At 36.4% G+C, this 16,540-nt stretch overlaps 1 protein-coding gene across 5 annotated transcripts in view; it reads left to right on the top strand.

The window, feature by feature from the left end:
• The window catches only part of pot1 (protection of telomeres 1 homolog), a 32,843-nt gene that overhangs the window by 13,868 nt on the left and 2,435 nt on the right, over positions 1-16,540 (top strand). For 3 of the 5 annotated variants that reach the window (XM_083545995.1, XM_083545997.1, XM_083545996.1), the window contains exons 5-14: positions 188-295; positions 436-489; positions 1,951-2,059; positions 4,805-4,935; positions 5,179-5,469; positions 5,990-6,145; positions 14,993-15,162; positions 15,367-15,467; positions 16,070-16,099; positions 16,221-16,377. In XM_083545995.1, coding sequence (XP_083402121.1) covers positions 188-295; positions 436-489; positions 1,951-2,059; positions 4,805-4,935; positions 5,179-5,469; positions 5,990-6,145; positions 14,993-15,162; positions 15,367-15,467; positions 16,070-16,099; positions 16,221-16,377 — 1,307 coding nt within the window. The remainder of the gene's footprint in view (positions 1-187; positions 296-435; positions 490-1,950; positions 2,060-4,804; positions 4,936-5,178; positions 5,470-5,989; positions 6,146-14,992; positions 15,163-15,366; positions 15,468-16,069; positions 16,100-16,220; positions 16,378-16,540) is intronic. The other 2 variants (XM_083545998.1, XM_083545999.1) reach the window with 1 other exon arrangement.

Consider the following 16,540-nt stretch of genomic DNA (forward strand, 5'->3'; position numbering starts at 1 on the left):
TGGAAAGAAAGCCTGCAGCCATCCCATCTTTTTATAAATAAGATTTGAGCACAACTGCTTTAGAGGCTTTACTCAAGTCCACAAATCTAGGCATGACTGAGCTCATCCCCATGCTCTACATTAATTTGCTGGCATATTGCTGTTTCTGATGATTTTTTTTTGTCTGTCCCTCTGCATACTGCTCTAGGACATGGTCTTATTGTCTGGCTTTACCATCAGCAAATCACCCACTGAACAGACAGACAGACTACACCCGTGTCTTTTGGAGATGAGTAGGAATGATGCCTGTGTGTATGTAAGTGTCTAATGAAGAAAAGAAAAAAAATCTATGAATCACCTTCTCTTTGTATTTTTGTAACCAGAAGAAGATAGAACACTGTCTCTGTGGTTTTGTAGTATTTGCATATGATTGATTTCATGTTGTGTGTTTCACAGGTGTACTCAACTAATGTTTTTGTCCCCAGTGGGCCTGATGTTGTCAGCTCAGAGGTACCATGTTTGCTTGCATAACTGCCTAAATGCAGCAGTAAATCTGATACTAGATTTAAAAGAAGAAATATGACTGATATGATTGCAAATTTTCATATACCGTTATATTTGCTACATTTCTTGCCAAACTACAAGCTGATTGCATTAAAGAGCACCTAGTCTGAGAAGACAGGCACGTCCTTGTGTGTGCTATTATTTATTTTGTATAAAACAGACTCCATTTTTATAATGGCCAGCTGATTAATCCCAATCGCATCATTTGCAAGTGTCTTTATGTGCTTTTGCGGTACTAATAGAGCATTTTATATAAATCCATAGTTGTATGTGATTTACATATTAATATTAAAGTTGATTCTGAATTATGAAAAGGAAATTTTAGCTTAAATTAGTAGATGTAATGCTATTTCTTGACTGGACCTTTTAAAATTAGTTATTTGTTGCAGATAAAATATATTACTGCAATTATATGCAAAATTACATTTCACTGGATCACTGTTATGTTTGTAAAACATTTTGGTTTACTGTAATCATCTGCTATAGCTGGAGGCTTTGTGCCTGATCTCAAGCTCACTGCTTCTCTCAAAGCAACTCAGCCATGCCTGGTACTTGATAACCTACCAGTTGAATTTGCGCTTGTTTAAATAACACAAATGTTTTTGCATATTGCAAAAAGCTTTCTTTTTTTTTACGTCCTTGATTTTTCCACGGCCCATTTGTAAACCCGCTCCATTATGTTAATGTGCAATTTTGCATGATGTTGATGTGTAGTTGAACTCTTTGAATCCTAGTGTCTCTTTGTTTTATGCAAGTGTATATTGTATGCTTGCTTGTCCCATCCTCTGTGACTGCTTTGAGCATATTTGATCAAATATGTCTTTCAGAATCACAGAATCATCAATTTTGATCTAAACATTTAAGCGTCGAATGTGTTCCACAAATAAGTATAAAAACTTGCTGTCTTTGATAACATTGTCATAATAATAATCTTTATTTGGGTAGAACATTTCCATTTTGTGTCTATATAAATGCCCCTAGCAAATGGGTAATTTATTAAGAGCTTAGGGAGAGCAGCCGGCAAGTACTGAGCATATGTGGGAACATCAGCAAGACTGTTGGGAACTGCTCCCAGCTGGTCTCCTCAGAAACTGTCTGACAGAATGCCAGCAGTGGGCCAAGCTGTTATTAAGACTTTGACTTTGGTCACTCTATAATTCTTTTCATGGCTTAAATGTATTCTCAATTATTTCTGCATAGGAAAAATAGTCAAAAGGACAGAAATGCCTTTTTTTTCCCTGTGTGGGTGTGTTCAAACTTTTTACAGGTACTGTTTGACTGAAAAAGTTTTTACACGCTGGTGCTTCCAAATTCCATTCAGGACAAGCTGACAGTACGCTCCTGGGCTTGTGTTTATTATTCATATGCATCACTATTCCTCTACATTACTCTTTTCTCTGCATTCAGTCCAGGTACACGTATGTCCCTTTAAATGAACTGAAACCCAGCAGAAACCCAGTGAACGTCTATGGGGTGGTGACCTTCTTCAAACAGCCTTTTCCCACCAAAGGCACAGGTAAGATCCCAATATGTAGTAGTAATGTGTTTTATTGTCATTTGTGCCCTTAAGCTCAAATAGACCACAGCAGTGCGTTTAAACCTCTGTAACTAGTAGGTATGACGATAAAACATAATCTCAAACCTTTCAGAAATACAAGCATAAAATAGTCTGATAGTCAAATAAATATAACGTTATGTCTGTCTGTAGTATTTGAATGTGTATAGAATTAAATGACCAAAAAGCAGTTTGATTTTTGAATTTTATCTTTTAAGTGCATTGTTAATGATTACGTACTTTTTATTAATGCTGAAACTAAAAGGCACAATTAACACAGTGAGTAGATTTTGTCTGTTAATTAATGTTAATGTCAATTAAATACACCTGCATTGATGTGTATACAATCTATACAGTACTAAGCAAAAGTTTTATAACACCATACTTCCCAAACTCTGGCTGTGTTGGTGTTGATTACTGTGTTTATTTGTTTGTCATTTTTGTTTTAAAATTCGTGGCTTGTTTACGGTAACTAATGTGTTAAATAACGCCAGCGAAGTGGACTTAAATATACAGTATTATATCTGTATTAATCATTGAATGTGTTAAAAGTGTGGTTGAATTAAATTCTAATGGCCAAAAGATGCAGATTTGTTTTATATAACGGCATACCTCGGCTGTAGCATTAGCACTAGGTTTATATTAATTCACTTTATTTTTATTATTTCAGTTCAATTCAAGAAATTTTTTTATTTTAATTGATCAACCTTGAGAGGAACCAGACTCAAAAGCGAATCATTTCCAGGCTGAGTGATGCTGGATAGTATGATTTTATAATATATAATTCTCTTGAGAAGAGGCAGCAGTCTTTATTTGGCACATATACATTACAGCACAATGAAATTATTATTTTTTTTTCGCAGCTTGTTATAAAGTTGGGGTTGGAGCGCAGAGAAAGAGATATAGCACCACAGGAGCAGAGAGGGATTAGGGCCTTGCTCAAGGGCCCAACAGTAGCAGCTTGATTGATGTGGTGGTAGTCTTTGTTAGCCGCGTTTTATGTATTATATGGAAGAAGTCCCAAGTGTCCCTCCTTTGTTAGGTCGTCATGGTGCATTGTGACGTTTTTCAACATGGAAATGGCTGCAGGACAGGAAAATATATGCTTTCCAGTTTCCCAGTAAAAAAAAAAAATTATTAGGCTCCTTAGTGAGAGAATGATTGTTTATTTTTGTTGTAAATGATAAACAATTTAAAGCAATGCTGTTGTTCAAATGTAATTTATAGTAGGCAAGTTACTGTTATATATTGGAAATCACACACACTGCTGTTACATGCAAATTATATACTGGTGTAGTAAACTGGCTTGGTCTGTACCATGTCCGGGCATTAGGATGATGTCTTAGAAGGTTTTGGATGTTGCATAGACTTGACATTTTATATATGGATTTTAGAATGGTTCATAATTCATGGTCATGAAGATCTGTCATCCTCAGCTTTCTTACTAATCACACGCATTAAAGGATCAAAGTTAAGTTCACTACTTTGAAGCTCTATAAAGAACTTGTGAATACACAGTCATTTTTTGATAAACATCTTGGTTCTGACCTTTTTTTTTCCTTCTTGCCCATCTCTTCTTTCTTTGTACATCCTTCAGTCTAGCTAGCATGAAATCCTTCCAATCCTTGGGACGTGGTTTCGGTTACAACAAGCCATTCGAAACAGTAGCACTAACAAATTGCACCTCTTGCACTTGATCATGGAAAGAACTGCATTCCCTTTTTCATTGCAGACATCTGTGTCTTCAAGCTGCAATCATATGTGCCTCGTCACATTCAGATAATTGATCCTTCTAAAGGATGTGTTGTGCTGGTGTCTTGTAAAGTCCTGAAAATCAATCCTCATTTCAGTCAAAGGCTCCTGTCGATGGATCATTGAGATGAGCAGAGAAAGTCCAGGCTCTTGTCCAATTTAATCAGCACAGAGAATTGGGCATTGTGCACATGTATTCTGCCTAAAGAGGCAAACACTTCATTTAAAATCGATGCTGAATATAAAAGGTCATCACAGAAATAACAAGCAGAGTTCCAGTTTTAAAACAATGAACTTGATTTAATGCTTCTTATCATTACCTGTTGCAAATGTGTGTTTATTTTTTGCTAATATTCTGCTAATTTTTGTAAACTGCTTTCTCCTCTGTCCAATTCTCTTCACTCATTTGAGGAGGGTGAAGCGAGCACAGTGTAGATTATTTCAACAGGTTTCACTGAGTTCAAAGCAAATAACAGTTTGGAATTGCATAATGAATTAACCTTGTGATTTGCAGAGACTCCATCTGGCAGCATTTGTGCTATAATGAGACTGATGCTTAGGTGCTCAATCATTTCTTGAAATTATTTATTGAAATTAATATAACTTTCATATGTTGTTGCAAACACTCCTGAGAGTTAGAAGACTGGCTGTTGTTATTTCTAAACAGGCATGCTAACTTGTACTCATTTGCTACTGGAATCTTTTTTTTTTTTTCCTCTCTCATCTAAAAGTGCGTCAGGTACAGTTAACAGAGAAGATAAGCAAAAGTAATACTTTACTGTGTTTCTGATAACCGCTCAATGCTAAATGTTTGTTCAATATCTAGTCAAGAGTTGTGCTGCTGCTCTCCGTTTCTCCATTTAATTAACTATTGAAGCTGAGTTGTAAGGTAATATTGACAGTCCTATGCACCTAAGCCACCCTAATCACCATGTATGCATTGATTTTCAATAGATTACTGCTCCACACTGAAGATCACAGACCAGTCAAATGTTAAAGTGAGCTGCACCATTTTTAGTGAAAGGCTCGAGGACCATCCAAAAATCTTCCAAATCGGAGACATCATTCGTCTTCACCGAGTGAAGGTGATCAGAGAACTGTATTTGCCAACTTTGATAGACTTGTTCACTCACATTAACTAGGCTAGATTTAAACAGTTGAAAGTGCTTCTTTGATTACATCCACTTAGGTTATAATTACTTTGAGTGCTAAGCACTGTAATGGGCTCTAATCTCTGCGATTACTGTTGATTAAGGTCTATTTAAGCAATCTGTGAGTCATTTAAATATTCAGGGTCACTAAGAGTGTGTTAAAATTTATGTACACAGGCTCAGATGTTCAACGGATCCATGACTCTGCTGACCACTTTAGGCTGGTCTACTGTCACATTTGATGGGAAGATTGACAGCCCTATTGAGCCCCGAACATCAAGTAGGACTTTCAACTTTGGTGCAGCAGATAAACGTACGGTGGAGGGTCTGCGTCAGTGGGCAGCAAGCCAACTTCTGAATAAGGAGCCCACAGTCCCCCTGTCCTCAGTGCAGCCCAAGATGTTTTTTGATTTGACCTGCCAACTGCTAGCCAAAGCCAGCATGGACACCAGATGCATGCTGCTTAAGGTGTGCTACAGGAGAGTATTCATCACACTTTATGCCATAGCTGAATCCTCATTATTTTGGGGTTGCCATTTATGGACATCATTCACGCAACTCAAATTTGCTATAATGTTAAAATATTCCTTTTAGATTTCAGAAACACATCTTTGTTTTTAAGTCTCTTTTTTTATTTGTAATTTTTAACATTTTAAACAAACATTATTGCCATTGTCCGTCTGAACATGGATATAGAAGCTCCTTCACCATTCTCTCATTAGGAATATTTTAGTTAGTGCTCATTGGTCTTGAAAGCTACCTTGACACCGAACCCACTTTCTGTCAAGAATATGGTTAACATACAATCAAAGGATAAGTCTAAGTATTATTGCTCTTTTGGGTTATCAGATCTGAAGATGCCACTTCCCATGGTCTCCAAAAGTGAAATCGGTGGACACTTTAAGAAACAAATAGTTTGTTGATTGGTAAAGGTGCCTGTTGATAAATGTAGTACCCACAGTAGGTTTTTTTTTTTTTTGTTTCTCAGGTCTGGGATGGGACACAATGTACACACCCTCTCCTCAATGTGGCTGTGGCACCAGATGCCTTAGAGGGAAAATACCCTCAGTCTACAGATCTAGAGAACATGATTGCTAATGTTCTGGTCTATGACAACCATGTCGAGGGAGCCAGTAAGTTGAAGGTGAGCAGAAAAAAAAACTCTTCCCAGTGGACAGATTAAATGTAGCACTTCATCATAATAAATTTTTTATCAACTGGCTGTAAACGGTATCTGTGAAACTGAGCAGCAAGAAAAATAGCTTTTATATATAAAACCTGTATTATGCATGTATAATATTATGTTGCTACCAGAGCTTAGGGTTACAATATCTAATCTTATAACTCATTCTCAGTTTATCAAATATTAATGGTAGGATCACAGCTGGTAGAGTGCACCAATATTGTTTCATGTGCTAGGAGGAATTTACCTGCACATCTGTTTAAAAAATAATAAATAAATAAAAACGTGTGTGGAGTGTAGATATCTATCAAAATACACATTTAAACCAGTGCCAAGAGGTGCAAGTGAGAAGTGTTTGCTATTTTGTCAGGAGATCGTGAGTCACCTGTCACCGGTAGTACAGGAGAGCATAATTGGCCTTACGCTGTGTGTGAAGAAAACGTTATTAGGCTCGATTTATATGCGCTTGTAACTACATTTATGCAAGATGCTTGCTTCCTGTATCCTGTGGTTTTTATTTGAGACATGTGCATAATGTAGTACCAACATAAATTGTGGGAGTAATATAGCACAGGGAGACACAATATCCACAGCACTGTCAAGTGGCTTTGTCATTTCAAGCATGTACCGCATAGGGACATGAAACTACATTCCTTCAGGACCAAGGTGCTACATGAAACAACATACAAAACAAAATAACAACACAAAATAATTCTGTACAAAATTCGATCAGGTTTAAGCGTTAACACTAAGCTGCTTCCCTAATTGTGATGACTGTTTTAAAAAAAAAAAAAAAAAAAAAAAAAAAATGTTAAACCTAACAGTTTAGATCAACACTTAAAAGTGTAAACTTTAAGCTACAGCTCATGAGGACATTGTTTCTTGAGAAGCTATTTGAGATCTTCCTTGAGTTCAACTTAACTTCACGCGGCTGCACAAATCCGTGTCCCCGAATTGTTAGTATGAAATCATTTCACAGGTTAATATGGATATCCTGTAGATGGACATACTATCTAGTGGATATCACTTTTAATCCTCCAGATGTACAAAAGAGACACAGGTATACTGCCTCCACTGCTGCTCTCATAGCTTTTGCTGTGCACTTCATGAAATAAGCATGTGTTTGCCTCACCTCCCTGATTAGTATCTCTTGTGCTTGGTGGGTAGGGATTGAGAAAATGTGGTAAGAATATAAAAAAGTGTCTTCTTTATAGAGGAGTATCAAGCAGTCTTATAACTAGTCTAAATGTCTTTTCAAGCAAAGGTGCAGTAACTAACAAACTAGCTAGTTAAGATGGCCAACAGCTCCATCACATGTAATGGATGTTTTTTCTACATCAAATGTTAAATGTAAAATCCTGATGAGTTCAATAGGGAATAGGGAATCTGCTGGTCCTCATGGCAAATGCATGAATGATATTCAGTATCTAACCTGGAAAATGTAATGAGATACCAAAGCGTTGTTGATTCCAGAAGTTATTTATTTTTTTTTTTCCAGTTGAAAAAATGTTTGTTTGATTAAACTTTTGTGCAATTTATTTTTTGCCCAATTGTAAATCCTGAGTTGCTTTTCTTGTATGACATGCGCACGGCTGACAGGTTTTGGCTCTAGAAGATGGATTGTGCTTTTCCCATATTGTCACATTTAGGATGTGTGTGGTACTTTTTTTTCTGTTTCTGTAATCAGTGATGTATGACAGTCCCTCTTCTTTAGTTGAACTGTAAGGAATTTTTTTCAGGCATTTTGAATTGTTCCAAACGGTTATACTTTTTGACGACCGATTCAGAATAGAGCGAAACCCTTTTCAGAGAATTGACTTCTGACTTCGTGTGACAGTATTCACCACAATGTCCGGAATATGTTAAATTGGGGGGGTTTTAGAAGGGCAAGGCCAATTTATTTTTGCTGTACACTGAAGATATTTGGGTTTGAGGTAAAAAAAAGATGAATATGGGATAAATTTAAGCTTTCATATCCTGATATTTACATGTAGATGTGTTATACAACGCAGAATATGGCACCTTTGGTTTGAACCCATTTTTAGATGAGCAAAAGTATTACAACTAAAATCATAACATAAGTAAAATTGGAACCATTCTACTTTTCGCAATGCTTGTTCAGGCTTTTACCACAGCTTGTTTCAGTAATTTCTTGGTGGTGTCTCATTTGAGTCTCACTTTAAGTGATATGCTGCTTAACTGGAATATGGTTTTGGTGATTAAGTTTGCCACTTGCACTGTTTTTCCCCGGTGAATGTTTTTTTTTTTTTTTTTTTGTCGTGTAGCAGTGTGTTTTGGGCCATTATGTCGTTTTGGTAAAACTTCCAGTATGGCTCAAACCAAGAGTAGATATTATGTGCAATACCAGTCAGTCCGATATTCCGATAAAACTCCAATCATTTGAAAAATATGTCATTTACGGAGTTATTTACTATTATAAATGGAAACTGAAATTTGTCTCAATAATCTTATACTCATCTTTATTATTTCAAATGGTTTCATGTATTGCTTTCTCTAAATTATTTTGACACTTTGATCTGTCTTGAATATCTTTGACTTTATGTACACAATAAAAGCACAGAATTTCTCTGTAGTGAAGGTCTTCTAGAAAATGCATAAAGAATAAAGACTCCAACTACTGACAGCTTTTCTACTTTTACTCTCTCTATATGAATATTTCAGAGAGAGTTCAGATTTTTATTTAATTTTTTTTTCTTGTGGTTTCTAGGGCCTTGGAACAGTATGATTTTGGCCTTGGCTTTACAATCCTTTAGATTCTTTCCTTTGGACCTGTAATATCTTGTAGTTTGTTGATCCTAGCTTGTTGTGAGAGGGTAGTAGGATCTTTGAGCACTGGGTGTAAAACAAAGGTTTTAAGGTTATCTCCAAAGAGCCTGTGTAGACTATAACTTCTGACTGACCTTGTTGTCTGTATGTGTGCCACTGCCATATGGGACTGTACACTGTGTCTGGGAAATCAGGGTCTTAGTATTAGATGGTCTGGGTGAAAACAAATCTTGAAATAATGGACATCAAAGTTTTGACACTTCAGCTGTCTAAACACTTATGAAAGCAGAATCATGTAGTGTTTAATCTGGCTTATTTAATATTGTTTAAATATACATTATTAAGGCCTGTGTTTGTGTGAAATGTACTTATTGTATCATATTGCTGTACTGTTGCTCATACAACAGCACTGTTTATTCTCAAAGTTCCATGATAACATTTTTTTAACAGCATTTCCGACTGTCCTTTAATAGGCATTTAATAATTAATGTTAATGATAAACAAATGCTAATTATATTCAGTTTTTGTAAAAAAAAAAATGTAAAATAGTTGTAATAATCTATACATAATTTTGTAATAAATATATACATAAGTAGATGTTAAGGAGTCTTGGGTGTCATTAAATATTTACTCTACGAAGAATCTTCAGATTAGAAGCTCCTGTGCTGCCTGATTTCTTGGTATGACGAGCTGCTGTTGTTTTTTAATTAACTTCAAGAGACGGAATTAAACAGAGGCTTGAAAGTGAAAAACATGAGATGTTGTTCTTTAAATAATGAAAAACTAATCTCTGAAGGATTGTTGTATAAGAAGAATAAAGCCCTTTGGAACATTCTGCTTCATTGTAAAGCCGTGTCACACTGTACGACTTTGATTATTTTCCAATAGCAGCACACGTCGTAGTGGTTTATATCTCATATCCTGTTTGTGTATGAACAGTAAAACAAAATATCAATCAAGAAACAACTGTGCAACCTCGATAATCGCAGGGGTTACGTTGTATGACCTCGTGAGTAACAGAAAAATGCGAGATTTTGACTCTCTTTATGATGTTTTCATTTCAAGGGGAATTGTACATGTACTGTACTGTAAACTCAACAATAATTGTGAATTACTTGTCATAAATGTTTTATTTATTAATTTAAATGAATAATACAATAATAAAATAGTTGTCCAAAAATTATGTAACTTATTAGTCCAAACTCTGTTTTGAAACTCTGACCTTTAGAGCCAATCGCGGCTTCTCGCGAACGATCAGATTTCTGCGTTACTCTTCGTCCAGTTCCAAATGAAAAGTGGAACATTTCTGAATGTAATGGAAAGTACATTTCTGATAGTTCAATTTAATATTTGTTGTCTGAGATCATTCAGGTTTATCAGAATGATTTGGTCTATGCTTTTTTGAGAACTAGTTCTCTAAAAAAAAAAATCTTTTAATGATTATTAGCCGAATGATAATTATAAAAGAATTTTTAAATCAAGGCTGAATCCAAATGTAGGTGCATGTTGGACCACTGCTGCATACAAATTATTTATTACTTATTACCATTACTTTTTTAGTGTTTTTCAATATGTATGTCCTATTTAAATTACACCACAGGTTTTTAATTAGGGCTCTGATTCAGAGACTGAGGGGGCCATTAAACATTTATTTGTGTACGCTGTTACAAAAAGAGAAATTCCTCCTAATAAATTCTTACTGATTGATTTTGCTTTTCAGACCGTTTATTCACTAAATAATAGCAATATATTATTACAGTTATTAATTTCTGTGCCCTGTCATCTGTTGTATTGTGTGAAATTGCTGTAGCTTTAGACTGGGCAGGAGTGAATAATAGAGTGAATAAAGCAGGCCACTGGATTACAGAGGATGGGAGAGAGTTTTACACTAGTGAAGAGAGGGCCAAATCGATATGTTAACAGCAAGAGGTTCTGACTGTAAGGGTCTTACACACACTGCATGTGATGCCAAACACAGCAACAAAGCCATGTCACACAGAGTTGCTAATAGCCAGCTAAACAGCAGCTTCAATTACGCATGAACGATCGTAATAACGCTCACTTTTCATATCATCCAGCAATGGGCTGTCAGCTAGTGGAGTTCTGACTGTATTTTAGAGGTTTGAATTTGGAACGCAAAACCCAAAAGATTTTTGGAACAAAGCAAAATATACACTTACACCCTTGGCGCTTTATATCTGTTTTTTCTTTTGCATTTGCATCACGTGTCCCAGCCCAGTTTCCCAGTTTTTCATCTAAAATGAAATGCCTGAAGTAATAGCATGAAATGAATCTATGCCTGGAACCTGTTAGATAATAAAAGAGGTCAATGCTTGGATTTAATATCTTATGCAGTTGCCAACGATGAAAGCACACAGTGAGGGTCAGATTTTCCCAAAACACTGTAGCATACCGATGATGTTTTTGTCACATGATGTAGAATAGAAAAACAGCTTTGCCGTTTAACATCAACCTCTGTATGTTTGCTGCTTATATGCATCTTGGAAATATAATTGAGTACAAGTATTACATTTGAACAGAATATAAATACACCAAGATTTTGTCATTCTAGCTTATTCTAGTTTCCATTTAATTAAGATACGGTTGTTAAAAGAATAAGTGCACCAGAAGATATGCAAGTGGTGTTTTTCAGTGGATGGAGTTGGCTCACAGCGGTGTGACATCCTGTCTGTATTCACATCTGACTATCAATTATTCATGCAGGGAAAGAAAGAGAGCACATGGGCTGTCTGAACACACACATGCTCCCTGCCTGTGATTTCCTCAGACAGCCGGCTGATAACACATGTCTACCTAGAATGGGTTATAGGTACAGTATGCTTATGTAATTGGGTGTGAATGTGTTTTAACGACTGAAGGAGAAAAAACAAAGAAACTTATATACCTAATTGCTCTTCTGCATGCAGAGTCATGCAAGATCTAAAGGTTACTGGCTTTCAGTGTACTAGTCACTGGCACACTAAAATCTTTATACCAAAACAAATTATTGTATTAAATTAATTGTTACTAGTGGGAAAAATTATTTTTATTGAATGGGACTTGGCACACATGTGGTGTACTGTTTCAGGAAATGCTGGTTTTAGGCATTTTGGCTAATGTGCCTGGAAAATGTTTGCTGACATAACAGTACTTTTTTTTGACAGAGATGAATAGGATGGTGAGCTGCAGTCATTCACTTGTGCATTTCCAAAGCCAGAAAGCCTCACAAAAGCTTAGGAGGAGATGATGATGTCAGTCTGATAGCCTTTTCTTTCTGTTATCCGAGAACTGGGGAGAGCATCATCTATTGCATTGCGAAATGAATGCTTGAATGGGAGCTCTATGTTCTTTTTGTTTTATGTCTTTTCTAATGGTAAATGTTTAAAATGCTTTATTCATTTAATACTAGGACATGGCTGACATAGTGGTGATATAAATATGCAGTTAGTTCATTTTCTGGATCAGTGAATCTACTTCAGATAGATGGCAGGGTTCATATTATATTTAAATATAAAAGCTGCTAACCTTGAATTTTCTCATAATCTAATTTTAACTGCATTTTTGTTGAGGATTGAGAAATGTTTCTTTTTGCTTGCCCAAGTTCATCAAGTCAAGTCAAGTCAAATTAAGTTTATTTCTATAGCGCTTTTCACAACAGACATTGTCTTAAAGCAGCTTTACAGAAATCAACAGTCAAGGTGAATGGTGTGCATTTATCCCTGATGAGCAGCCGTGGTGACTGTGACAAGGAGAAACTCTTTGTTTATAACATTTTGTATGTTAGAAGTATAATAATCCTGGATATTGATTGGTTTTGGTCTTAACATCTTTTTCCATTTTAAGCATTGGTCCCTATTCACTTTGTCTCATAATATTATGTGCTTTGTTAAGTCAGATTTTACTTGAATTTCATTCCTAAATGGTTGCATCTCATACATCCAAGTGAGATGTGGAGAAAAGAAAATTACACGTGAGTGGGTCTAAAACACCAGTGGCAGGAAATGTCAGTGATAAAATGTATGGAATAATATCGTGTGTGGTCATTCAGCTTTTTAATTAGTCAGGCCACGATTACCAGGATTTGCAGGTATTTTTAGCCATATAACTGGTATTAACTGGATCCTCATCTACAGTATATGCAGAAAAACGAAAATGCCTTTTGTAGTGTTTCCTTTACATTCAGTAAAATCAAGTCTACCAAGGTTTTCTTCAGTTACTTCATTTTAAATGCAACCAACCTATTCAAGATGTTTTTACTGAAATCAAACATAAAAATTACTGCATTAGAGCAAATCCTGTCAGGTAAACAAAGACAAGGCTTGAATTTCACAGTAAGATATTTTGTTGGTATGCTGCTGAATTTGTTACTCTTATGCAGCCAACATTTGTAATGCAAGAATTTCTCCCACAATTATTGGCAAGCCATCACCCCAAACAGCCGCAAGCCAATAAATCATTCTGCACTTCTTCACTGTCAAATTGAGTTTTGTCCTGAAAGACGCTAATGCAAGTATGAAGCAATCAAAGCACTATTGGCATGGAGCTATGGCTCCGATGCTGGAAGGGAAGGAACTGCAATGAAATAAGCATCAGTTTTTGGCATGTTTGGTTATCCTGTCAAGGTTAACTCAGGGTTATAAAACCTGCAGCCCAATCGCAGTGCTATGAAGGAGGAGTGAAGGGAAGGCAGCAAGGTGTAAACTGATGGTAACTACAAGGGTTCAACTTTGTTCTGCTGGTAGAGAGAAATGGACTCTAGCAAATCGAGCATATCCAGCTCTGTCTGTGAATTTTACCACTTTGTTACAGCCTCCTTAGTATACTGAAATCCCAAAAGTGCTGAAGGGAAATCATGGCTGTATACAAGGTAAGCTCTCAAGTGCTGAGACCAAAGAATGTCAGTAATTGGTGCAGACAGTAGTGAATATAAGCTCCAGTGCTCTAGTTTGTAGCTCTCTACTGGTCTTCTTTGACTCTCTTGGTCTAGAGGCACAAGTAGGAGAAGACTGACAAGTGAAATTCTACGAGCTTAAGCTTTCTGACTGCCGCTTGTCACTCAGACTAAAGGAGGAAGGCTTGTGATTCTATCTTTCTCTTGCGTTCATATCATAGTCTGAACATTCTCACTTTCGTATCACAGTCCGAGTGAGGAAGACAGATGTGTGCTCCTACTGAGAAGCCACACACTCGTTGTGTTTTTTTTTCTATTGAAGGCACCTGGTTATATTCGGGATTCTTCGTAACCAGAACATTATCGGTGCTAAACTATAACAAATTGTGTAGAAAATGACTTTAAAACATTATTCGTTTCGGATTCACAACGGCAGACTGGTTGCACTTGCTTTTGTAATGCACATTGAATGAAAAGTAAACTGCAAACAATTTTTTTTTTGTCAGCCCAAGTAACGGCAACCTTGCTGTTTGTGCACAGTGAATGTCTTCTAGATTGCACAGCAAGTAGATCCCTGCAGCAGCTTTTAAAAAAAAAAAAAAAAGCTATGCATATCATTATTACCACCATCTCCTATAGAAGCACTTGTAGCATATTCGTGTCAGCCTACACACCTGAGTATTTGCAACGTTCTGAAGATCTATACTGCAGTACAGAGAGCCAGGTATGCTGTTATATAACACTGCACCCTGCTGGCTGTTGAATTTTGTATTTTTAAGATTGTTTGGGTTATTTTTTACCCCCATTAAACAAAAGCAGAACGCATGAAATGGTGTTTTTGTCACGCAAAAGCTACAATGTGCAATTAAGAACAACACTAGTGCAGATGTTTGTGTGCCATGATTCATTCCCATGTGGTATAAATGTCTCCTGTAGGTTTTATCTCAGACTGCCCCCTGCTGGAGGATGTTCTCAAGCTGTTAGTAGCCTGGTTTAACTTGCAGATGATTTGCGTTATCTTCGACACGTTATTAGTCACATGGGCATTTTAAAAAAAGAGTTAATGATCATTATTGTTTGTTAAAGTAAAACAAAGGGTTATTGCTTTTGCCCCTTATGTGTTTGTGTAGCCCGGCATGTTTCTGCGCCTGTACAATCTTCATGCAGTGCCTCAAAGGGCTCCTGAGCAATCTGCTGACTCCGCCAGCTCCCTCTGCTTCCACCTGCATGGTGGCACTTCATACGGTAAAGGCCTGTGTGTGCTTCCTTCAGAGAGCCCTGAGCTCCAGCCACTCAAGAGGTAAAATACAATGTGGATTTGATACTCTGTGTTTCCAGAATAAGAATTTACTGATATTTCAGTTTTTATACTTTAGTGAGATTACCTGATTTCTTTGTGGTTTTTCGTTTGTTTGTTTGTTTGTTTGTTTGTTTTTACAATGAATAAATTTTTCATGAAATGTCTCTAAAGTGTCTCCTAGCACTCCATTTGTCTTTTCTTTACCTCGCACTTGTCCAGATTGTTACAGAGTGCTGTAGCTGATGAAGATGAGGTGAATGATGCCACACTTGTAGAGGCTTGGTATACTCCTCCAGAGGCTCTTGGTTAGTTCCTTCTTTAACAAAGTCTGGCAAAGATTTGAATCCCCTATTTATCCGTCACTTACTTATTTTACTGTATCCTGTATCTGACTGTAATATATCATGTGTATGTTCTATCCAAATTGAAAATAGATATTGTATGCAGGGGGAATTTTTTCTTTCATCTAAATGTTGAATTAATGTTTTTGTTTCATGTTTTAATTATTATTTTGCGAGAGAGAGAGAGAGAGAGAGAGAGAGAGAACGATTCTAGCATTAATTAACTTTTCCTATTTTGCTGTGGCCTGATGATTCTTTACACAAAGGTTTGCAAACTGAATTTGACTGTTCAATAAATATTTTGCATATATGAAAGTGAACTATTTCAGTGGTGCTGGGGTATAAAATGTAAATCGCTGAACTTTTTAAATAAAACTACTCTGAATTTCAGAGAGTTTAATTCAAAACAAATGCTTCCACAAGGGGAGATTTATATATGCATATTACAGTGGGACACAGTTATAGCTACAGTGATGGCTCCTGGAAGCTCATTGAATAGATACCTCATTTTTGCTCAATACTGATATTTATAATGACTGAATAGATCGTACGTTTGTGTGTTTTAGGCGAAAGAGTGAATGAAGATTGTTTTACAGGTAAAACAGAATGTACTTGTTTCTATTTCTGCAAGTCTTCACTTCTTGACTAAGCTAAAGAATGTAGTCCGTTGGAAACTCAAATGATCTTTGTTGTTTGCTTGTAATTGCATGTGTTTAGTCCGGACATGTGGACACACACTGCAACAGGTATCACTAGCTCATGTGAAGAGATCGGCTACACCTATGGTTTTTCATGTTTGTGCCAAGGTGAAATCTTATCAACCGCAGAACCTCTACCAGTGTCTCAAACTCTTCTGTCCACAATGTACAGCACTGTGAGTCTCATACCTTATTATGATGTAGACATGATATTTAGTCTTGTTATACATTCATGATATTCAAGCAAATGAATCATATAATTAGGAAATGTAATTAAACAAAAACTAATGTTCATTAGCTGCATGTGGTGTTCTGAGAGGGGGAAAGACTTCGGTTTAC

Source organism: Silurus aristotelis (genome assembly GCF_946808225.1).
Source record: "Silurus aristotelis genome assembly, chromosome: 7".
Classification (NCBI taxonomy): Eukaryota; Metazoa; Chordata; class Actinopteri; order Siluriformes; family Siluridae; genus Silurus; species Silurus aristotelis.